This window comes from Apostichopus japonicus, chromosome 8, assembly GCF_037975245.1.
Source record: "Apostichopus japonicus isolate 1M-3 chromosome 8, ASM3797524v1, whole genome shotgun sequence".
Lineage (NCBI taxonomy): Eukaryota > Metazoa > Echinodermata > Holothuroidea > Aspidochirotida > Stichopodidae > Apostichopus > Apostichopus japonicus.
Genome location: NC_092568.1, coordinates 34908418 through 34932405, shown reverse-complemented (window position 1 = coordinate 34932405; position 23988 = coordinate 34908418). Strand labels below are relative to the sequence as shown.

General features: G+C 39.1%; 2 protein-coding genes across 3 annotated transcripts in view; one reads left to right on the top strand and one right to left on the bottom strand.

Annotated features, from left to right (window-relative positions):
• LOC139971749 (centrosomal protein CCDC61-like) overlaps positions 1 to 11261 on the top strand; it is a 27339-nt gene extending 16078 nt beyond the window's left edge. For both annotated transcript variants that reach the window (XM_071978471.1, XM_071978472.1), the window contains exons 10-16: positions 413 to 491; positions 2556 to 2659; positions 4433 to 4547; positions 7020 to 7086; positions 8282 to 8319; positions 9212 to 9315; positions 9791 to 11261. In XM_071978471.1, the coding sequence (XP_071834572.1) occupies positions 413 to 491; positions 2556 to 2659; positions 4433 to 4547; positions 7020 to 7086; positions 8282 to 8319; positions 9212 to 9315; positions 9791 to 9888 (605 nt within the window). In that variant the 3' untranslated portion in view covers positions 9889 to 11261. The remainder of the gene's footprint in view (positions 1 to 412; positions 492 to 2555; positions 2660 to 4432; positions 4548 to 7019; positions 7087 to 8281; positions 8320 to 9211; positions 9316 to 9790) is intronic.
• On the bottom strand, positions 10230 to 23988 carry LOC139971750 (optic atrophy 3 protein homolog). The gene is made up of 2 exons (XM_071978473.1): positions 23745 to 23988; positions 10230 to 14119 (listed from the first exon to the last, which is right to left on the bottom strand). Exons 1-2 carry the CDS (start codon positions 23971 to 23973, stop codon positions 13785 to 13787), a joined length of 564 nt encoding a protein of 187 aa, XP_071834574.1. The 5' UTR covers positions 23974 to 23988; the 3' UTR covers positions 10230 to 13784.

Genomic DNA, 23988 nt, shown 5'->3' with positions numbered 1-23988 from the left:
TTTAGCCTTCCAGGTTTGCAGCACATTTAGGCATTTCTTTTTGTTGCATTGAACCTATTTTGGAAAGCATCCTGGAGAACCAATTTTATATATATTTATATAGCTCAAATTGAAAATTATAATGCATAGTTAATGTAGTCCTAGACAGCAGTGTGTATAATGTCTATCATTCTCTCCATAACTTCAATTTTGTTTTCTTTTTTCCATCTTTATTTTTGCAGGTTTGTTAAAGAAAATTTTGTTGTAATGAGGTTTTCATAGGCTTGTTCCCAAGATTCTGTTCGCTTCAACATTATCATAGTATCATAGTAACATGTTATTTGGTTATTTCGGAGGACTGTATGTTCAGCATAGATAACATTTATATGTTAATTATCAAGTTTATGATTGGTGATTCTGTTTTTTCTGACAGGGATGAAAGAGCCAAGATTTGACCCTACGGCTTACATTGAGGAGAAAAAAAGAAGACAACAGGAGGCCAAATTGAAGTTGTAAGTGTGCTTGTCTGTTTTACAGTTGGAATTTAACAAACCCATAATTAGAGCAGCTGCTTGTTCACCTGATTCACATATTAATATACTACAATATTGTATCGTAATATGAAGAAATAACAAAATATACATCCATACAATGTATTCAGGCCTAGAAATTTACAATTGTAGCCACCTATTAAGAAATACAAGTACTTAAACTCTCTGCTGGCTAAAATCAACTTCTCACAGACAATCTCCTGAATTAGAACATAGATCAGTTAGTGTACTGCTTACGGATGCAGTCTAATTGTACTTGCTGATAACAAGCAGTAATTACTGGGCTTATGATAGGTATGGAATTAAGCACGGTCCTTGATAGCAAGCAGTAATTACTGGGCTTATGGTAAGTATGGAACCAAGCCTGCTCTTGATAACATGCAGTAATACTGGGCTTATGGTAGGCACAGTACCAAGCCCCCTCTTTGATAACAAGCAGTAATACTGGGCTTGTGGAAGGCACAGAACCAAGCGAGTTCTTTGACAACAAGCAGTACTTACTGGGCTTCTAGTAGGTACTGAATCAAGCCCATTCTTTGATAACAAGCAGTAATACTGGGCTTATGGTAGGCACAGAACCAATTCCGTTGTTTGATTACAAGCAGTAATGCTGGGCTGATGGTAGGTATGGAACTAAGCCCGCTTTTTAATAACAAGCAGTAATTACTAGGCATATGGTAGGTACAGAATCAAGCATGTTCTTTGACTAACGAATGTTACCCGACTAACCATTGCAAGTGTTTTTAGATTTTATATGTCTACTGCCATTTCTACTGGCAAACGTCAGTAAAATCCACTGGCATTTAGCTAGTTAATTGCCATATCTTGAAGCCTTAGTAATACACCCAAGTAACAATATACTGTACTTGTATATCACCTGATGCAACATATGTTGATAACCATGTGTCTATAGATATATGTTATATTGATTACATTAATTTTACATTCATATTGATTGTTTCTCTGTATCATGGTACCCTGTAGTATTTGTATGATATGACGTGGAATAACTGGCATGCTTCAGGTCATTATGTATTGAGTACATAGTGCATTATTACTTACAAGTTATGTATGTTCTGCCTTTTGCCCTAAGTGGTTCAATGACCTCTTCCAATTATGTCACTTGATGTTTAGATCTCTATGTGTTAATGGAGCTAGGCTTACGAGCATCTGATATGAATGTGTTACAAGCCTAGGCTATGCCTGCGTATTTTCTTGGGATGAATTTAGAAATTAAATAAAGTCTTTGTGATGTCCAATAATACAAATACAACAAAACTAACACTAAGTTTTTGGTCTTGCCTTAATACTTGGGTGTTTCAGTTTGCCAAAAGAGTCATTTACTGTGTCCACCAAACAAACATTAACACTAAGCTTTATAGGGTCATCATGCTATTCTAGCAGATGTAAATTCTCCAGCCTGATTTTACAGATACCATTTTGGCCAGACATTGCTCTGCTGAAGCAATCCTTACCTTTCAGTGTCAGAAGTAGTTCACAATATTTTGTTGAACCTGGCACATTGCAGTAGCTACAGAGTGAATCTGGCCAGAGATTCCATGGAACATGGTTATGTAATGTAATCAATCACACCCAACCAGTACGTCGGTGTCGATACGATGCCCCTACATCCAAATAAATACTTACACCTCATAATAGCCCATACTCATTAGCACATATATATTTTTATAGTAATATTCAAGCTGCGTCCATTTTATTTTTCGTATTCATATTTTAAGGGATTTTGTCATTTTGTTACTTAAATTTACTTAAAACTCACTTTTTTCTTTTTAGGAATTTCACTGTAAATCTATATTAAAATTATTCCTTCGTTTATATATATATATATATATATATTTTTATATTAATATATAAGCTGTGTCAATTTTATTCTTCATATTCATATTTTAAGGGTTTTGTCATTTCGTTGTCATTGTAAAGCGCTCTTGAACATGCTTAAGCATGAAAAGAGCGCTATATAAATTTGGTAAAATAATAATAATAACATTGATATTTTGATAACAGTAACAGGAGCAGAGAAAGAAGCCTGTCAGGAGGGCGGCGTCCAGGAATACTGGGATCACAAGAAAGAGGGCGATCAAGGACCAGACCTTCTCCACACACGATAGGTAACTTAATTTAAATATAAGTAGAATTTAAAAGTACTCTCTAAGTTTTTTTTTTTTTATACGCACCGCGGAAGACACAATAGATGGGCACAAATGATTATGCTCTCGTTTGTAAATGTGTTTGGTAAATTATTGTCAGTTTTTCATTGGTGGGTCAAGATTCAGACTGTTTGGCTCAGTCTCAAAGTATTCACATTATATATGAATGTATAAATTGTAGTCTATAGTTCCTGTTTGCTTTTCAAGGCAGACCGCCCAAAACTAACAGGATATTTGTTCAGAAGAAAAGTTACGTTAATTGATTAAAGGAACAAATCAAGAAAAGATGATGCTCTGTCCAAGGATGACGAGTTCATTTTCAAGTCTCTCCGAGTGATCCATCAGATCTAAACTTTGCATATTTTTGTAGCAGTTTTTTTTCAAAAGGTTTCACACAGTTTGAACATAATTTTTTCTCTGCGGGAGAAAACTGTCAACAGAGAAATTGTTAGCAGATGGCTTTAATATCTCCTAGGATATCTGGTACACCGGTAGGAAAGAAATTCCAGGCCCTCATACATTTTTTAAAATTCTCTGATGCTATCTGCATGCTGTTGAGGCAGCCTAAAACAAATGCTTCATAAAACTGGCATCCTGGAGAGTTTGTTGGGCAATAAACTTTACTCTTCAAGGTTATGCATATGTAAAAATATGTAAAGAAATTAAGAAAAACAACCATTTTTGCCGGGAAAATGATGTGATAAAACAGTATTGTAGATGGCACCACATGTCTTGATCAAGATAAGCAAATTTGGAAGTTTCTCTAATGGATTCGATTGTCACCGGCGTAGGTGTCCATAAATTGTAATGGCTTGACGTCCTGGAAGCTAGAAGGTTAAAGATTATCTTTTACAGTTGCTTCGTAGGCGTACAACTATAGCCTCGGAGTATTGCAATCATTTTATCATTTTAATAAAGAAGGGCTGGATCAAAACAACGGAAATCCGAATCACTAAACATTATATAGCTGCCACAAAAAAAAAAAACTTTTTGTTAAGGTACGTACGGCATGTTTGAAGCTCTTACTCTAAAATGTAGGTCCCTTGAAAACTGGGGTCCTGAATTCATTTTCTTGGAGCAAAGGGCCAGACAGATTGAAACTCTCACTCTTATTCAGATTGAGCAAGGTGCAGGATAGTCCAGATGGGGCCCTCAAACATTAAGGGCTGAAGGGTCCAGTTATCTAATGATGGGTGCAACATTGTGTGCTGATATATGTCTATGGGCTAGATTGAAGCCTCTCACAGACCAGGTCTGGCCCACTGGTCGCTGATTGAGAATGTCTGCCTTAGATATATATTAGGCATAGACTTATATCTGTGACTAACATTCAACTGGGCTTTCTTTATAAAAAAAACTAGCTTTCTTTCCAAAGTGCATCACTATACTGAACTAAATATCTATAGGCAAAGAAACTTGGGGGATTCTAGTTTGCATTTCTGCAAATTTCGGTGGCAATGGAGCTGATTTCCAGAACACTTGAAAAGACCCGAAAAGAATTTGGATATTCCGACAATCCATCACTCTGGATAATATTTAAAAAAAGAAAATTGAATCTAAACTTGGTGACATTTGACAAACTAATTATATTTAAACAAAGTTTGAAACTAATTCAGTCAAGAAATTTATTTTATGACTTGTGATGCATAAATTCAGTCAATAAACTATATTTTTTAAATACATATTTATGCATACAGTAGATCTGACTTTATATATTTTTTTTTATCGGTTTAGGTCATAGAAGGGGCCACTCGAGGGGTTCTTCCGTAGGTAGCGTGGGTAGCCGTAGGTCATCATCCGGACTCAGTGATGTCGAGGTCTTATCAGATGCTTCAGAAGGAAGGAGGAGGTAATCTTGCATCTGTTTTCCTTTTCTATTCCTAGGAGAGTTTGCTTCTCTTAAAGACTCTCCCAGCATGTTTGAAGTTTATAACTGCCCACAGTTTATTTCATTCCAATGCACTTTTATATCAGGTTCATGTGGTTAAGTATTTACCTATTTAGCAAATTTCTTTTCAAGAAGAAGAGTGAGCAAGAATTTGGAAATATTTGACGTACGTCATCAATTATTTGTTCATTTGAACAAGAACAGCTTTGTTGTCACTTGCCAAAAAGCCACTACAGGTGTTATTGTTTTATAACTATCAATGGAGTTTTTATGGGTTGACCCCTAGTTGGTTTACACCTAATTAAATTTGCCCATTATTTAGTCAAAAGCAATGGAATTCATGTTAACAGTCAGTGTAAGAGATGATATGGCTTTGAATTCTGTATTGATAGCAACATTGAAGTTCAGAAAGGTTCTGTTTAGTGATTGACATGGTACCTGGTATGGTTGTTATTGTTGGTTATCAATCAAGTTCATATGTCTCATAACTCACAGTGTTGGTAATGGTATTGGCTGTTGTTGAAGTAGGTTGGCCCCATGCCGATATGGGATAGGTCCACCCATGGTGATATGGGATGGATGACTTTGGCAATATATAGGATAGATTGGCCCCTGGCAATATAGAATAGCTTGGCCCCTGACAATATAGGATAGATTGGCCCCTGGCAATATAGGATAGGTTGGACCCTGACAGTATATAGATAGGTTGGCTCCTGACAATATAGGATAGCTTGGCCCCTGACAATATAGGATAGATTGGCCCCTGGCAATATAGGATAGATTGGCCCCTGGCAATATAGGATAGCTTGGCCCCTGACAGTATAGGATAGATTGGCCCCTGGCAATATAGAATAGCTTGGCCCCTGGCAATATAGGATCGCTTGGCCCCTGGCAATATAGAATAGATTGGACCCTGGCAATATAGAATAGCTTGGCCCCTGGCAATATAGGATAGATTGGCCCCTGAAAATATAGGAGAGGTTGGACCCCGACAGTATATAGATAGGTTGGCGCATGGTGACATAGGATAAGTCCCCCCAGGACGATATAGCATATGTCTGCCCATGGCGATATGGGATGGTTGGCTTTGGCAATATATAGAATAGCTTGGCTCCTGGCTATATAAGATAGGTCGACCTCTGGCAGTACAGGGTATGTTAGTCCATGGCCATTAAAAGATAGATTGACCCCAGGCAGTGAAGTATAAGGAAGCCCCTGGCAGTATGGTAAAGGTTGGCCACTGGCAGTAGATGTTAGTCCTTGGATATATAAGATAGATTGACCCCAGGCAATGAAGGATAAGGTAGCCCCTGGCAGTATGGTATAGGGCAGGCAGTATAGGATTGGTCTTATTGGCTGCCTTTACATAACGAATCATACCCTGTGCTTGGTGTTCAGCCATAAATTGATTTTGAAACCCCACGTGGTTACATTAGACCCTGTGCTCGATATCAGACGCCGCGCTTATGATCTCCGAACATGAATATTTCTTTACTCGAAGAAAAGCATGAAACCATGAGCAGTGTGATGTGCAGCGCTGTTACTTATGCCTACTGCTGATTTGTAAATTATGCATGTCACAAACAATGGAAATTAAAGTTCACTACTGATCCAAAGGTCAACCCCAAGCTGATTTACATAAACAAATTTAACACTGAGCTTGGGGCTGCCTCCTCCCTCAATCCTTGTCTATCACAGGGTATAAATCCACATAATACATTACAAATGCAACACTGCAAGTTTGGTTCAACCAAGAACTCGCGGTCTCATGTAGTTGAGTCAGTCACAATGGTGATAGTGTAAAAAGAGGTGTAATCTTTGATACAAGAGTCACCTACAATATGATCACGTTTTGGTTTATACAGTAGCTTTAAGAGAGTTGCTTTCTTTGCTAGGGAACTTTAAGCTAATAGAACGGAAATAAAGTGTGACTTAAGCTTTGCTCATAGCAATATAATATTTCTTAAATGCAACCTTGAAGTCTACTTTGGTACCCCAAAGTTGTTTTCTTTTTGTCTAATGGAATCTACCTTTTACTCTCAAGTACAACCCAGAGTTTATTCTGAAATGATTGGATCATACCAGACCAGCATGTAACAACATTTCTTGTTATGTTTATCTTGTTAGTTTGTGCAAATGTTTAAGAAAGTTCAAATAAAAATACCACAACATCAGAGGTGTATGCTAGTATGTTACAGTGTATCTTATAACTCATGTGAATGATATAAGAAAATCTAAATTGTTTAAATGTTAGTAATGACAAAAGCTACAGATGGTGTTAGGAACTTGATAATCTCTATGTCGTTCTCTGAGCTACATATTTTTTCATGTGAGGCTCGTGCATTGCATTCCTGTATATAAATTGTACAGACTTTATAGAAGAGAAAGTTATGGTCATATAAACAAACAATTTGTTTACAACTTTTTATACAGGAAAATGAGAGAAGTGATTAAACCCGGTAGAACGTCATCTTCCAGTGCCTGGAACAGTCCTAATGTGGTGAGTATGTGATACGTGGGTACAGTATGTCTGGTTCCAGCACTGAACAATATTAGTCGACAAACATTTATTTATGACTGCAAATGTCAGGGATCATGGTAAATATCCAATCCATTGTAAACGTTGACAGATCCAAGATTATTCAGATGAGAATGCCCTGCTGGCAAGGATTGGTAGATGCCAAAGTTTTTACTGAGGTAGTGCTGCTTCTCAGCAAATGTTGGTATAATAATAAGTAAGGAATACCCAGTGGTATCAGTGGTTAACGCCGGTACCTTCCAATCAAAAGGTCCCCGGTTCGAGTCTCTCCAAGATTAATGTATGTTGTCCAGTTACAGAGATGTTGACAAGTGATAATTCATAATCATGGACGTTAAATATGAATGTAAAAGAGACTGACTTCGGTCAGCTTGCGGTTTTGATAAGCCAATGAGGCTTCATCGCGAGTTCGGATCTAAAATACATAATATTTAGTAAGGAATACCCACTCGTTGGTAGATGCCAAAGTTGTTACTGAGGTAGCACTGCTTCTCAGCCAATGTTGGCGTAATATTTAGTAAAGAATACCCACTCGCAAAGCATGCAATAGTTTGTCCACCATGTATCTTTGGTATGACAAAGACTGCGGTAAATTTTTTGGTCAAAACAGACTTCAGAAGAGGGGACCATGGATTCCACTCCAACATCTACCCTTACTAATACATGAAAACTGTTGAATGTCATGTGTAATCTTTTACTTGGTAAAAACATTTTATTGTTCATTTACCAGTTCACACAGCCTCTTGTCATTAACTTAATGTGCGTTATTTAATTAAATTGTATCAAAGCATTGAACTTAGCTATAGTAAGTACAGGGCATATCACTTTTAGAAGTAAGCCTATAAAAATCAGAGGCTCATCAATCAAAGTGACTGAACTTGCAAGTTTAACACAAAAATGAAAGCAGCTATTTTGGAAGCAATCAATGAAAAACATAAGAAACACGACTTTTGTGGTGTCGATGCGCTTTGAAATTTTCAGGAATAAATGCACCACATCTTTATATTGTACCATGTTTTCATGTATTCCAATAAATTAATTTTATCGTAATTTATTAATGAATTTTACTTTATAAATTTCAATAAGGCATGAAATCTTAGTTCTTTCTGGATTAATATACAGTCAGGTTAATTTCTCCTTTTTATTTTCTTCACAGCCTTTTAGGAGGAAAGGAGGTGCTACCAAGACTAGAAGATATCCTTTTACTACAAAACAAAGCCTGATAGATACTTTGTGGCTGAAAAAAAATTGATAAAAATGAGTATTTTATTATCTTCTCAATCTGATTTATAGGCATTAATTTTTAGTACTATGTTGCAGACTATTTAAAATATTGTTCATCAATGCAGTTTGCAGTCTGTGCCACATTTAGTATTGGAAATAACGTTTAACTTTGAAAGCTCACTAATCAAGTGACTAAGCTGCTTAATTAATCGCACAGACATATGATCCCCGCCAGACAACATATTAGCTATGCAATGATTGATTTTGGGATATTGGCATTTTAATATCCTCAGAGTACTTGTTTATATCATGCATTTACAATATTTGTCAAGGAAGAAAACCTTATGTTTCTTCATTGGGTCGTCTGTTATCTATATAAGTTAAATACTTGTATTTTAGTAGAGTAAATGATAATCAGGTTTATATTAGCATTTATGATAATACAATGGATTCATCTTGACAATAGGTTTGGGACATAAGAGAAACTGACCGGATTATTGGTTTGGCCTCATAAATTCATATACTTGAGAAGTTCCATGTTGTTGTAAAGGTTTAGAACTTCTTGCCCTTTTTGTTTCAAGGGTATCCATTTTGCTGCAAGCGTTTCCTTTAGCTGGTCAAATCAATACAAAAGCAATTAAATGATGTAACTTTTTTGATGGTTTCCTATCAGAACAAAGTTGAATAAATGACATTGTCACATGACCACAAAAGGATGCTGCTGTTCCCAAACTGTTTTGTGAAGCATTATGAAAGCAAAAGAATGATTATAACTTCAGGTTCCCTGCAACTCAGTCCCTGCTACAAAGTTCCTTTCCTGTGCATTGTATGAAGATAATATTTCTTGACATATTCCCTTTACGATGATGAGCACGCCTGATCCTAAGCTCAATCCTGGAAGAGCCGCCAAGATGACTACAAAAGGTAGAATACGAAGGAAGGACCTAGAGGAGTACGGTGTACAAGGTATAGCAATAATACCAATCAAAGTGGATGGAACAATAGGCTATTGTGCAAATAACAATAATGCCAATTCAAATGGATGGAACAATAGGCTACACACATATTGCCTACAAAATAGAAAGATCCTTTTCCTTTTACCCCACATGCGAACATCTGTACAGTTGGCATTGAAATGTGACAAAGGGTATTCGCACCATTATCTGGTTCTTCGTTAACACATTGAGTCAGCATTAATAAACTATTGGATATACAATGCATTAATTAAAACTGGTTAGCAACAAAGAAGAAACTGTTGTTCAGGTAACAATGAGGGATTATGTAACAAGCGAGAAGTAAAGTAGTTAGTTGTCTCTACCAAAACCAGCAGGGTCACAACCATGTACACGCCCCCCCCCCCAGATAAGAATCAGGGAGGGCCATATATGGAAATCCTACTTTCTTTTTCTAGCATATTTTCTCCTATTTTATTGCTCTACAGATCGTTCCCAAGAAGTCTATAACAGGTCCTCGGAGATGGCCGAAATCGATGCGAGACTTAGTGCCTTGCAACAGTTTATGAAAGAGAATATCGGTTAAGGCTGCCATACGTAAATGATGAATTAATATAAACATTTGTAATGTGTAGGTTATCTATTATATCACCTTGAAGAGAGGCAATTGCCTTTGTCATTTGTAGGGTTTGTTTCTTCTGGAATATTGCTTGCTGTCTTGTAGTTTCAGTGCCTTATATACATCAGGGGTAATTTTTGTATCTTTTTAGTGTCCCCCTAAACTGGTGGCAAGGAACCACAAAGCATTTGTCCATATTCATCTCTTTTTTTTTAGTTTTCTAGCTGAAGGTTATGAGGAAGTAGATGTTTAATGTATTTACAATTGATTGTGATATTTAATTATCTCAGGATAGATGTTTTTGTGTCCTTCTTGTATTTTAAGCTCTTTTCTGCTGTTTTCTTCTTTCTAGAGAAGGATGACAAAAAAACGACTGACACCATTCCATTTATGTCTGTGAGTTTACCTTGGTAGTCTGTCTGACACCTTGACTTTTTTAAGTCTCCTTTTATTTTTGTGATGCAAGCCACTGGTTTTCTAAGCCACTATTGAACCAAGGTAATTATACAGGCAAACCACAGGAAACTTGGTTTGGAATCTTATAATAGAACACAGTATCAAGCTGTAATTGTTCATGTCTGTAATGAAACCAACTTTAAATGAACAATTTAAACCTCTTTGTATATCATATAACACCCTGGCTGGTCAAGTTTAAAAAGGAGATGACTTCATTTCCCAAGATTTGGCAAGTCTTGAAATAATTTCAAACTTTGGGTTGTGATGATGATATCAGGTTTTGGGTGAATCTGTGACAGTGTAACAAGTCAGATTTTACAGACTCTACGATAATAAGGGTTTAGGGACAAATAAAGTCTGATGTTTGTAAGTATTAGTTCCCTTTTCAGCTTGACTATGTAAAGGACCTATTGTAGGAATAACCTCCTTATTCTAGGAGGCAAATGTTAAATTTGGGTAAAAAATGAACAACTTTTCTTTGATTGATAGAATCTGCTTCAGATGTAGAGTGGACTCTTGGAATTTCAGGCAAAGTGATTATTTCAGAGCTTAGATGTTTCAAAGAAACATTAACAGGAATGTTATTACTGTTGAGATACTCTGTGAATTATCAGCAGGTTGATTGACATCAACAAGTACGTTTTGGTTATTGAGTGTTTCATGAACAAACACTGAATATTAAGATTATAATCCAGTTACATTACTTACATTGGGTATACATATATATTTGCTGTGGAAATTATTTCATGCAACCTTGAAGTGGGGATTTGTAAGATAATTTTGCAATATTTTGATAATGGGATGAGAATTTTTAAATGTACATAGATATGTAACCTCATTGTCTCCCTGTAAAGAACATTCTTAATAAATATGACAAAATTGTATTCTGCAAAACATTTGCTTTTTCCTTGTGAAATTAGAGATGTACAGTACAGATTGATATTCTAGAAAATGCACATGAGGGTTTTTAGCTTCACATGTGCAGTTTGGGTTATGTTTTCCTTCATCAATGATAATTTTAGGATGGAAGGAGCAATTGGCTTTCAATAGAACCTAGAAAAGATTTTCAGTATTGCCCTACATGTATTTTAGTTTTTTGGAATGTGCAAGATTCAAACTCTACAAGATCTTTCGGTGACTGTAGCTTTCTGAATGCTGCACCATGTTTATGGAACTCCTTTCCGGTTGAACTTAGGTCTTTGGATTCAATTATTCAAAACTTTTCTTTTCTCTCAACTGTTTTAGTTTTTTAACCTTCAGCGCCCGTAAAGCACAATGAACAACTTTTGTTGGGGTCCGCACTATATAAGACTATATAAGTTATTTTTATTATTATTATGATTATTTACTAGAGGTTCCTAGCCCCAGTTTTCTCCCGTATAAACAACATAATTCAACGGTTGCTTGTCTGCGGTAACTTATTTAAAAAAAAATTGATAGTAAGGTCAAAGCAAGTAACCAGATTTACAACATATGTTAAATGTTACAATACAACTTAAATATACATTTAAACATGAAAATCATGGCAAGGCACAAAATATCAGCAGTGGAATCAAATAAAATACACTTTATTTCATAAACTTTACAGAGAAATTGAGAGAACAGTACAACCACACATTTTATCCGAAACAATCTTACATAGTTTTCGTTATTAATTTCTTCTGAAGGATGGTGCATATTTGTTTATTTCATGATTTATATCTGAGAAAATAAAATAATGGACTATTGTTGATGCTTATCAAGTTTTTAAAGTTACTAGTGTGAAAAAAGAAAGAAAGAAATTAAAAATAAAACACCCTTGCACACCAGGATTTCAATCCAAAACTTAGTAGAACTCTTGTAAATCTTTTGATCATTACACTTTAACTTTAATGAAGTACTTCTACTTACCAGAAAGGTAATAATGCTAGAACTGGCCAAATGCTTACTTGAGAAAATAAGTTTCCCCACAATTTGAACATATGGTTATGTGTAGAAACTGTAGACTCAAAATCTAGAGGATGTGAGAAAGTGGAACTTGTACTAAATGGTGGGGCTATTTCAGTAGCTGTTTTAAGATTTCCACATTAGTTGGGATCAAAGTTTATGACTGTCATCTTGAATGTTGTATGACCACAAGTGTTTCACTGATTTGTGACATTTGAAAAATTGTTTCCATGGAAACAAGTATCCTTCCTAGCCATAAGTTTTGACATTAGCTGCATTCATTTAAAGAATTGATGACAATATTTCTGTTGATGAAAATTCAAGTCTTATCTGCCTGGCATTTAGTGTAAGCAAGTGCATCTGGTTAGACTAAACAGCTGCAGCATTTCTTTCAAAATTGCTCATCTACAATTAAGGATGGAAAGGTTATCTTATTAGACTGGACAGTCCAGCAGCCCAGGGCACTGTCCTCCATCCAGCTAGACCTCTAATAGGACCCATAAATGCACCACTTTTCTGATAATAGTTTATGAAGCTACTGTAAACCACACTACCGGCATTTGGGTTTGAAAAAGGGTATGTAATGCAGCAACACAGTTAGAAACGGTACTTGTATGTGTCCTGTACTGGCTTCCGTATATAAAGAATGCATATATATATATATATTTATATAGACATGTCTGTTGGCATGTGTTGGAAAGTAAGATATATCCAAAAGATACAAAGGGAGAAAAAATGACTTTCATTTCCAACTTTATTACTTAAAACGTTAAATCAGTTACAAAATATTTCGAGCGTTATCACAGCGCTTCTTTCGTTGCAACTTTTTCTCTTTTGGATATATATATATATAAAGATATATACATATATGTATATATATAGATATATTTATATTTTATATCTGTGCAAACAGCCAGATATTGTACTTATTCATTACGTACAGTACATTTGTCAGGAGCATCAATTTCACATTGTGAAGTACGTAAACTATACGGTATTCCACACCCTATTAAAGTACATGTATGGTGTCATGCAGCCCATGTAATCTTGTGTCTCCTTGAGATGAGAATGTGTTGTCCACTTTCATGCGCCAACTAATGGCCATCCAAGCTGCAATGGTCAAATTTCGTCACAAATTTCCTCATTTACATTTCCAGACTCTTCTTCAGTTGTGACTTTCTGATTTTAAGTGACATACTTCAAGTTATGGTACAGTACACTGGACCTAGAAGTCCAACCAACACTCAAGTACATTTATAATATGGTTTTAGAGAGCTCTGTTTAAACTGTAGCAAGTTGAGTTGAAAATTACTGAACATAATTAGCAAGAAGCCTGCACAATGACACTGATTTTCTGTCCATGAAATGAGTACATACATCTAACAAGTTTGTTTACGACTACAGTATTTACACACATTCAGAATCTGGCAAATACAGTCTTGCTTGGTGGAATTGCACAATAAAATCCTCCACTTTTATCTTCAGGATGATTTGCTAGCGGGAGTCCGGGTTAAAATTATTCTGTTCATCTCTCGTAGTCTGGCATCTTGTTGCTCTAGGAGCATTCCTAGTTCATTGACTCTACTTTCTAATCTGTCTATGGCATCCGTCTGTTTATTTTCATGTTTAGCTTCCTTTCTTGCTTGCCTCCAATACTCAAATGCCAGACAACCTACTGCCACGGTAAAGATGAAGGTCTCGCCGATCATTTCAGCACCAAGTTCAACGGCTGCCTCCTCGCTCAGAGGAGCCACTTCGGTGGCTTTCCCAAGCCCGAGGATCCTCATTCGTAGATTGACATCCAGCCAGTGGTATACTGTCGAGGGGAAGACCAGGGAAAGAAAGAAACGATCAACTTCAGATAAATGGCCTTTGATTTCTCTATCTAGGTATCCTTTGTTACCCTTTAGATGTTTCTGTGGGGAAACTAATCTAAAGTATAAAAAGATCGACATACCTTTAAATACTATGTCTTTCCACGTCCATATCCCGGATTGTTGCCAACGCCAGAATCCTCAGGCTAAGTCAGCTGGTGTTTAAGTTACCAGACTCTGTATATGGTTGAAAGCTAGATACTACGAGCTAGATGCTACAGGCTAGACGCTAATGATGGCGCTATGACGCTAAATAATATACGGCTTCGCGATCCAGTGGCTTCCAGTAAATAAGTGGTATATGCTGTATCGCGTGAAGGCTTTCGCGACCGAATAGTCTCTAGGTACTAAAAAGATATATGTATGAACACGTAAACACTCCACGAATCGGTGGCGAATATTTTCGCCAGCCCCTTTTAGAAGTGTTGATGCTCACGCTACATCTAGGTTATAATAAAATATAAGTCCTCGCTCGGCGCGATGGCTGTAGATATAAGTAAAAGTAGGTAAGGCGGACCTACGTATAAGTGCTTTAGGCAGAATCAACGGTAGGCTATATATAATTGGTAACGCTAAAATGTTCCTCGAAGTTAAGTCGACTTTAAGGTTGGATAAAGTGTCCTCGAGTAAAATCCACAGATAAAAATAAACGTTCTGTTAAAAGATCCTTAAATATACTAAAATACGAGAATCAATCGCTGTAGAAGTCGTTCGCTACAAAATATATACGGTTGGCCAGGTTAATCGCTCGCGTCGCTCGTCGGTTGTGCCCACGCTTCCTAGAAACTTTCTAACCCCTGAAAATCAGGGGCTTCCGGAAACCCGTCACGGAATGTTCAATTCTAAAGGAGGGTGGACGAAACTAAATCACTACAACTAGCTCCTCCCCAGATTGCTGAGTAAGTGAGAGCAATCGAGTAAAACGATAAGTGTCGTACAACAGGAGCTAATGATTCAATCGATGACGATGACTTCAACATAGCGGCTCGGCCAATGGACGTGTCTACCCGACCGAGTAACTCTGGTCGGTGGCGGCTTGGTGTTTTCTACAGGACGTGTAGGTGTCGAGGTAGCCGGGAGATCGGGTGTGGTAGGCGTAGTCGGTTTGGCTTTGTCAATGCGTCGAGACGGAGCTGAAGGTTTAGCGACTGTTGTGAATTCGTCGTCGAGGTACGCTGGTTTGAGTCGATCCAGACTGATGGTTGATCGCTTGCCACGTACCAAAAGAATAAAGAATTTATCGTGTCGCTCGATGACTTGGTAAGGGCCATTGTAGTGAGGTTGTAATGGTGCACGAACAGCGTCAATACGTATCCAAACATGAGTGCAGGTATGCAGGTCTGGATGTATTTGGTTGCGGTAAGGAGGCGTTCTGGTCAAGGCAGGACGAAGGTTAGTCATGTACTGACGAAGACGATCCACGTAGTCAGATGGGTCCATCAGACTATCATCATCAGACGGTGAAACAATGTCACTGGGAAGAGCCAGTGTTGTGCCAAAAACCATTTCTGCAGCGGAACAGTTCATGTCCACCTTAAGAGAAGTGCGAATGCCTAAAAGGGCCAAAGGAAGTACTTCTGTCCAGTGTGTGGAATCGGCAGCTGAAAGTGCTGACTTTAATTGCCGGTGAAAACGTTCCACAAGACCATTGGCTGCCGGATGGTAGGCGGTCGTTCGGATGCGATGTGTTCCTAGTAGTTGGTTAAGGTGGCGAAAGAGGGAAGACTCGAATTGCGAACCTCTATCTGTTGTTATCACCGAAGGAACTCCAAAGGTAGAGACCCATCGTTTAACAAAGGATTTGGCTACGGTTTCGGCTGTGATGTTCGAAATCGGAATGGCTTCCGGCCATCTTGTAAAGCGGTCAACGATGGTGAGTAGATAGGAATATCCCTCCGAGGGTGGCAGTGGTCCAACAATGTCCATGTGAATGTGCTGGAAGCGGGTCTGCGTCATCGGGAAACTACCAATTGGCGTTTTGGTGTGACGGTGAACCTTAACTTGTTGACACTTAATGCATGATTTGCACCAATTCGAGACATCTTTGTGTACGTTTGACCAAATGTAACGCTGCGTGATTAGTCGTTTGGTAGCATTGATGCCAGGGTGCGAAAGTGAGTGAAGAGAATCGAAGACTGCTCGTCGAAATTGTTGCGGAATGTAAGGTCTGGCTGTGCCAGTAGAGACATCACAGGTAATGGTGCCCTCCGCTGCGGGAAGGGGTACATCTGTAAGCTTTAACGAAGATGATTTCCGTAGCTGAATAAGCTCATCGTCGTGTTGTTGCGCAGATGCGATTGCTGTGAAATCGAGTGGTGATGAGGAGATAGTAACGCCGTATACGTTACGAGATAGCGCGTCTGCTACTACGTTGTCGCGACCTGGAATGTGACGTAGGTCGGTGGAGTATTGCGAAATATAATCTAGGTGACGAATTTCGCGAGGTGAATAGCGATCTGGCTTGGAAGCAAAGGCGTAAGTAAGTGGCTTGTGATCCGTGTAGACCGTAAAGCTTCGTCCATCGAGCAAGTGACGGAAGTGTCGAATGCTAAGGTAGACCGCCAGGAGTTCTCGACCAAAGGCACTGTAGCGAGTTTCTGCTTTCTGGAGACGCTTAGAGAAAAATGATAATGGACGCCATGTACCATTTATAAACTGTTGCAGGACACCGCCCACAGCAAAATCGGAGGCATCCACCATTAGTGAAAGGGTCGCTTGAGGCAACGGGTGATGAAGTAATGTCACCTGAGCTAAGGCAGTCTTGATGTCTTTGAAGGACTGGTGTTGTGCATCGGTCAGTTGAATAGATTTGTTCTTGACTTTAGACGAGAGTAAGTCAGTAAGAGGTTGCATAAGAGTAGCACAATGTGGAACAAAACGTCGATAGAAATTGGCTAAACCAAGAAATGCACGCAACTGAGTGAGGTTTTCAGGTGCCGGGAAGTCTTGAACTGCTTGAACCTTCTCAGGCAGGGGACGGATTCCCTGACTGTCAACGTGATGGCCCAAGAATTCAAGTGAAGACACTCCAAGCTCACATTTACTAGGGTTGATATTAATGCCATAGCTGTCAAGTCGTTGAAATAACTGGTTGAGGTGTTGATAATGCTCCTCGGCAGAGGAACTAGCCACTAAGAGATCATCCAGATAGGCGTATACAAAAGGCAAGCCTCGAAGTACCTCGTCGATGAAGCGTTGAAAGGTTTGAGCTGCATTTTTTAGACCGAAAGGCATCCTAACGAACTCGAAGAGACCGAAAGGTGTCGTGATCGCGGTCTTTGGAACGTCGGCCGGTTCAACTGGAATTTGGTGGTATGCACGTACAAGGTCAATTTTAGAGAAGATTATCTTGCCATGAAGGGTACCAGTAAAATCATGTATATGCGGTATCGGGTAGCGGTCTGGAATAGTGACGCTGTTGAGGGAGCGATAGTCTCCACACGGTCTCCAATCGCCTGACTTCTTGGGTACCATATGTAGAGGTGAAGACCAAGAACTTTCAGAGGGTCTGATAATACCTAATTCCAGCATATGCTCAAATTCGTTTTTGGCAAGACGTAATCGATCAGGTGCGAGACGACGAGGACGGGCGAAAGTAGGTGGTCCTTTTGTGAGGATATGGTGGGTGATGTTATGTTTGACAGTGGCAGCTGTTCGACTGGGATTGACGAGGTGCGGAAACTGACGTAGTAACGAGCGATACTGTGAGTCGTGGTCATCAATGTGAAAAGTAAGATTGGAAGACTCTACTGTTGAACGAATACCAGTGATACTAAGGGAAGTATGAAGATCAAGCAGTCGACGATGCTTGATATCGACTAGTAATGAGAAGTGTTCAAGGAAATCTGCACCTATGATAGGAGTTGAGACGTCAGCCTTAACAAAAATCCATCGGTAAATATGGCGTAAACCTATGTTGAGGGTTAGCGAAGATTCACCATATGTACCTATGTTGGTGAGATTTGCAGCTCTTAAGAAAAATCTCGCTGGTGTAGTCTTCTCTTTGCTCGTGGCAGGAATAACACTAACCTCTGCACCGGTGTCGATGAGGAAGCGGGTTCCTGTTTCCCTGTCCATTACGTAGAAAAGACGACTCTTAGGAGTGGGGCCAGACAGCTGTGTCGTCCCTAGTTGCTGGCCTGCTTGTTTAACAGATCCTGGGACTTCGGGTGTTTGCAAGGGGGGCGACACTTTCTTGCATTATCCCCAAAGCTGTTGTGAAAGTAACAAAAGCTTGGGTTGCCAGCTGGTGAACGGCCACGAGGACGACTACGGGAGCGGGAGCGTTGTTTTAGCTGCTGGACGGTCCTGGTGAGCTCTTCTACTTGTAGGGATAGCTTATCCACTAGAGCGACGAGGTGAGTTGTGTCGGGCGAAATTGATGTTTGTGCAACTTGTGGAGTGGCTGCAATGGCTGGTACGGAGTCAACGACTGCGGCGACGACTGGTGAGGGAGTAACCTCTAGAATTTTGTCGGCCAACGAGGCCAAACCGTGGATGTCAACTTGCTCGGAGGTAGAAGCGAGAATGAGCTGAACATTCGTGGGCAACCGTTGTAAGAAGAGTTGCTTCAGGATAGAGCTCTCGAGTTGCTGGTCTCCGAGGAGTTGGTACATGCGACGCAGTAGTTGACTCGGTTTTCTGTCGCCGAGGTCTTCAGTGGTCAGCAGCTGGCGTAGGCGCTTTTGTTCCGACTGAGATGTACGCTTTATGAGCTCGGACTTTAGAAAGTCGTACCGGTTCTTGGATGGTGGGGTGAGGAGTATGTCCCTAATTTCCTGCGCCACTTCCGGTTGGAGAGAAGAAATGACAAAGGCGAATTTGGTATCTTGGCTGGTAATACGGCGTGTAACGAAAAGGCTTTCTACCTGACCAAACCACAGGGCGGGGTCGTTTGGATAAAATGGGGGTAGTCTAAGATTAACTGCCGTAATGCTCGACTCTTGTGGCGGCTCGGGTTTAGACATGGTCGTAGCGGTTTCATCTGGTGTTGCCATCGTAACGTGAATGCCCTAGGCTACTAATGGAAATATACAATACAAAGCTAACACTTGAAGTGTAATAACAACTATGTGGGATAAAATCCAAATATATACGCTACAGATGGGACAGCAAATTACATACGTCTGCTGAAAATGCCCTACAAATCTCTAGATGCCACCGTTGTTTTAGCGAAGACACTGCATGTAGACCGTCGTAGAGCTTGGTAAAGGTATTGCGTACAATCGCTCTCGTAATCCGACCAGTACGATTGCGACGTGTAGTGGGACGTCGAATGAAAGAATGCCAATTTACTGTACGCGTAGGGATCCCTGACTGATGCTGTTGATTGATATCGTGGATCGAGGCGTTAATAACGTCTAGCTTGCTGTCTAAGTCTCGTTGAAGTTGGTGTAGTTGCTCAGTGGAAAGAGTTGGCGTGGCTAAATTCTTGTGACTTTGAAATTTCTCGAACGAGGCCGTAGGGATGGTGACAAAAGAAACTATACAATTAGGGTGAGTCTGTCTAAGTGTGTCACGAAAATGAATGAGCCTAGCAATAAGTTGATCAGCTGAGACAGATGAACAAGTAATAACTCGACTTTGCCTGGAAGTGCCTGTGAATGCTAACAAGTCGTTGATACCAGCTGCAAGACGTACTATCAACCAGTCGCTAGGGTTAAATCGTTGAATACGCTGTTGTGTGAGGGCGAGTAATTCTCCTACAGTGGCTCCACGCTTAATAACAAATTCAATACGATGCTGGAAGCTAGATGGCGTAGTATAACGATCAAATGAATAGGCTCTAGAGTCAGCTACAAACAATAAATTTACAACAGGGCGGCTAATGTTAGACATTGGCAAAACATGTCTTAGGTCCTTCGTGAACAACCAGAAAATAGCGATAGGATGTAATAAACGTGAAAGGCCTGAATAATGAAGTGAGATAATCCTCCGTCTGGTAAATAATGAGGCAAACCGGTAATGTCTCTTGCCAAGAGTGAGTATCGAAAATAGACCAACACTGAAGTAATAAGATTCCAACGTTACACCACCATTGTAACACTAGTACAAAGTAAGCCCAACGATAGGCTACAGACTACAGAGTAAACAAGCAGAAGCTAAATCTAAAACAAGGCCAGAATATGGGTGAAAAAATCACGTCGGGGTCACCAATTTAGATGTTTCTGTGGGGAAACTAATCTAAAGTATAAAAAGATCGACATACCTTTAAATACTATGTCTTTCCACGTCCATATCCCGGATTGTTGCCAACGCCAGAATCCTCAGGCTAAGTCAGCTGGTGTTTAAGTTACCAGACTCTGTATATGGTTGAAAGCTAGATACTACGAGCTAGATGCTACAGGCTAGACGCTAATGATGGCGCTATGACGCTAAATAATATACGGCTTCGCGATCCAGTGGCTTCCAGTAAATAAGTGGTATATGCTGTATCGCGTGAAGGCTTTCGCGACCGAATAGTCTCTAGGTACTAAAAAGATATATGTATGAACACGTAAACACTCCACGAATCGGTGGCGAATATTTTCGCCAGCCCCTTTTAGAAGTGTTGATGCTCACGCTACATCTAGGTTATAATAAAATATAAGTCCTCGCTCGGCGCGATGGCTGTAGATATAAGTAAAAGTAGGTAAGGCGGACCTACGTATAAGTGCTTTAGGCAGAATCAACGGTAGGCTATATATAATTGGTAACGCTAAAATGTTCCTCGAAGTTAAGTCGACTTTAAGGTTGGATAAAGTGTCCTCGAGTAAAATCCACAGATAAAAATAAACGTTCTGTTAAAAGATCCTTAAATATACTAAAATACGAGAATCAATCGCTGTAGAAGTCGTTCGCTACAAAATATATACGGTTGGCCAGGTTAATCGCTCGCGTCGCTCGTCGGTTGTGCCCACGCTTCCTAGAAACTTTCTAACCCCTGAAAATCAGGGGCTTCCGGAAACCCGTCACGGAATGTTCAATTCTAAAGGAGGGTGGACGAAACTAAATCACTACAACCCTTCAGGTCATTGTACACTGACCACTGGTATTAAGGTACAGATTCAGTGATGATTATATCCAGTACAGGTCATTGTGCACTGACCGCTAGTATTAAGGTACAGGATCAGTGGTGATTATATATCCAGATTAAAACTAGATTTTCAGCATTCAGACAAGTTTGTTACCAGTGTTAAATAAATCCAATTGCAGGTGTGACACTCAATGTTGAGCAAGGATAAGGGGCAGTACTATTAGTCCAAGCTACATACAGTAGGGCAAAACTTGGAGACTGGTGAGGTATGTAAAACAGATGGTTTTATTGAAGGATGGGAAGGATTTGGGATTGAAAAGTTATATTACTTGTAACCAAAGATAAAAATAAGTGGAAGCCAGAAACTGAATGGCCTCCATAACTTGCCATTACAAGCCTCTTGATCACAGAACAAAAACAAACCGAGTGATGTATAATTCTTGTATTAGCCCTTCCAGTTTAAATAATCAACCACTCAGATCTTCAAAGCAAAATTAAACAGGTAAATTAACAACGGTGCATTTTCAAGTATTACTGCTTGCGAATGATAATTTGGTAAAACAAGTTATTGATAAACAGTACTTGTGGTTGCCGAATGGCCCATGTTTATACACTCAAATGTTTAATGGTTCACAAAAAGACTGTAAACTGGCTATCCCTTTACCCTGGTCAGTGGTCATGTACTTTAAACCTTAATATTTTGGCTTCAAAATTTGGTCAAAATCAGTGAATACCATACAACTTGTTTACAAGGTACACAAGGTTTAGTATTACAAGGTTAGGTCATATGTCATAAAAGTTTAAGCTGAGGGTATTGTAACAGCTAGCATTTAACTGCACATGATTGATCTAACTGATTGTTGAATCAGAGTATTAGTGAATTGATTAGGCATCTGCTATGATAAGTATTGCGCTATTCCCTTTAAGATATGACATAATATCCTTTCCACATTTGTTGTATAACTTGGAGCATTTGCATATATGTGCAAGCTTCGTTCAATATTGTTTGCCTTCAGTCAATTTTCGGAGAGCCCTACTGTATTTATAAGCTACTGTAGTCTAGCTAGATAGCTCTGCATAATGCCTGCAGTAATTAACACTTAATCCATACATACTGTACTAGTGTACTGTATAGATGAGGTCATGCTTTTTTCCAGATTTCATGCATAAACACAACCAGACATGTGAAGCATCCCAGTGGTCTACAGTTTATCTAGGGTTCCCTTTTGGTTGTGGGTTCTCAATTACCACTTGTAGAGTTTGCAAGTATTTAATGTTAAGCGTGCCAGAACAACATGGCTGACATGAACCTACTGTACTACAGTATTATACTGTAACTACTGTATATATGTTTCAAGTATGAAGAACTTTAAGTAGTTTCTTACAATGTAAAGGTTGCACTTTGTAATGCAGCACAGGCTCTACAATCATACATGTATGCCATAGTACAGTAAGGTGACCATATTGTTTTCAACAAATCCAGAGACATGATGTTGACCCCTCCCCCTTTCTATTGTGACATCAAAAGGTTATGAACCTAACTTCAGACTATGTCTGAAGGAAGAATGGAATATTTAGGGCCTCTGAGTTTTTGGGTTATATCTTGAATCAAGGATGATGTTTAAATGCTCAAGTTGACAACAGATACCTTATATCTTGCCCAAGTGGTGCAAGTAATTTAAAAGAAACTTGTGAGGGGCTGAGTGTCTCCCTAACGATATGTCCAAAGATGTTTCTATGTACAGAAGGCCAAACAGGTAAAACTTAAATTATTCCGCGGACACTTTTAATTATGGGACAGTACAGTACGTTTAATTTGTGACTGACTTCTCACTCATCATGTCTTTTGCTAGTGGTTTCATGAGTTTGCCTACTGGGTAAATAACAATACCCAATTTCCTTATAATGCTGTGGACAGATTTAGAGGAATCTCATAGATATTGAAGCTATATATGCATTCTATAGTAAATAATGCAGATATGGTTTGCAGAGAGGAAGTCATTGAATCGATGTATAGTACAGAACTTAGTAGACTACAATGACTTCTCAAAAATGTTTCTACAGTTTTTTCACTTGCCATCCTCCCACAACAGCATGATGCAAATATTAATGCATGGTTTGTGCTGTGCTATCATCAAACTACAGAATGATTCAAACTTGGAAATTGTGTAATCTGTGATCCTAAAGGGAAAAGAAAAAACATGTTCAGGAGAACTGTATGCTAAGTATTGTAACTGCAGTGTGAATATATATGGTGTACACTACTGAACTGATTTGGTACCGTCCCTGCTACAAGTTGTGAAAGACCAGCATTAGAACCAGTTTAGTACCAGTTTCACGATAACACGTTTCTGTTATTTGCATAGTACTACTTGTAGCTTCAAAACATTTTTCGACTGGATGACCATTCTAGAGCAACCATTAAAATCAATTTGTGTAGGAATTGTGAAAGAAAAGCTCTTAAGATGGAAATACCACTCATACGTTGACAAGGTAGACCGAGGCCGTTCTAATGAAGTAGGCTTTGCATAGAGAATGCACATGTTACTTACATTGTGCAGGAGGAGCACACACCCGTCTTCCGAACGTTGGGTTGTTTTTACCGAGTTGCTTGATGCCTTTTGAAACTGGTTTACTAATTTGTTTAATCCCCAAAGTTGCTAATTTTATAATTGGAAAAGCTGCTTCAGTTATCATCTTTTCTCGTACAAAACTTGTCGCATAACGAGAAAAGTAAGGCCTAAGGGCCAACCTGAAGTTGCCGAATATGGTCACCGCCATTTTGATAATTCAAGC

Coding starts and splice junctions, on each gene's coding strand:
- LOC139971750 (XM_071978473.1), bottom strand. CDS start 23,973: ATGGCGGTGACCATATTCGGCAACTTCAGGTTGGCCCTTAGGCCTTAC. Junction 14,120..23,744: donor GTGTGCTCCTCCTGCACAAT/GTAAGTAACATG, acceptor TCCCCTCGACAG/TATACCACTGGCTGGATGTC.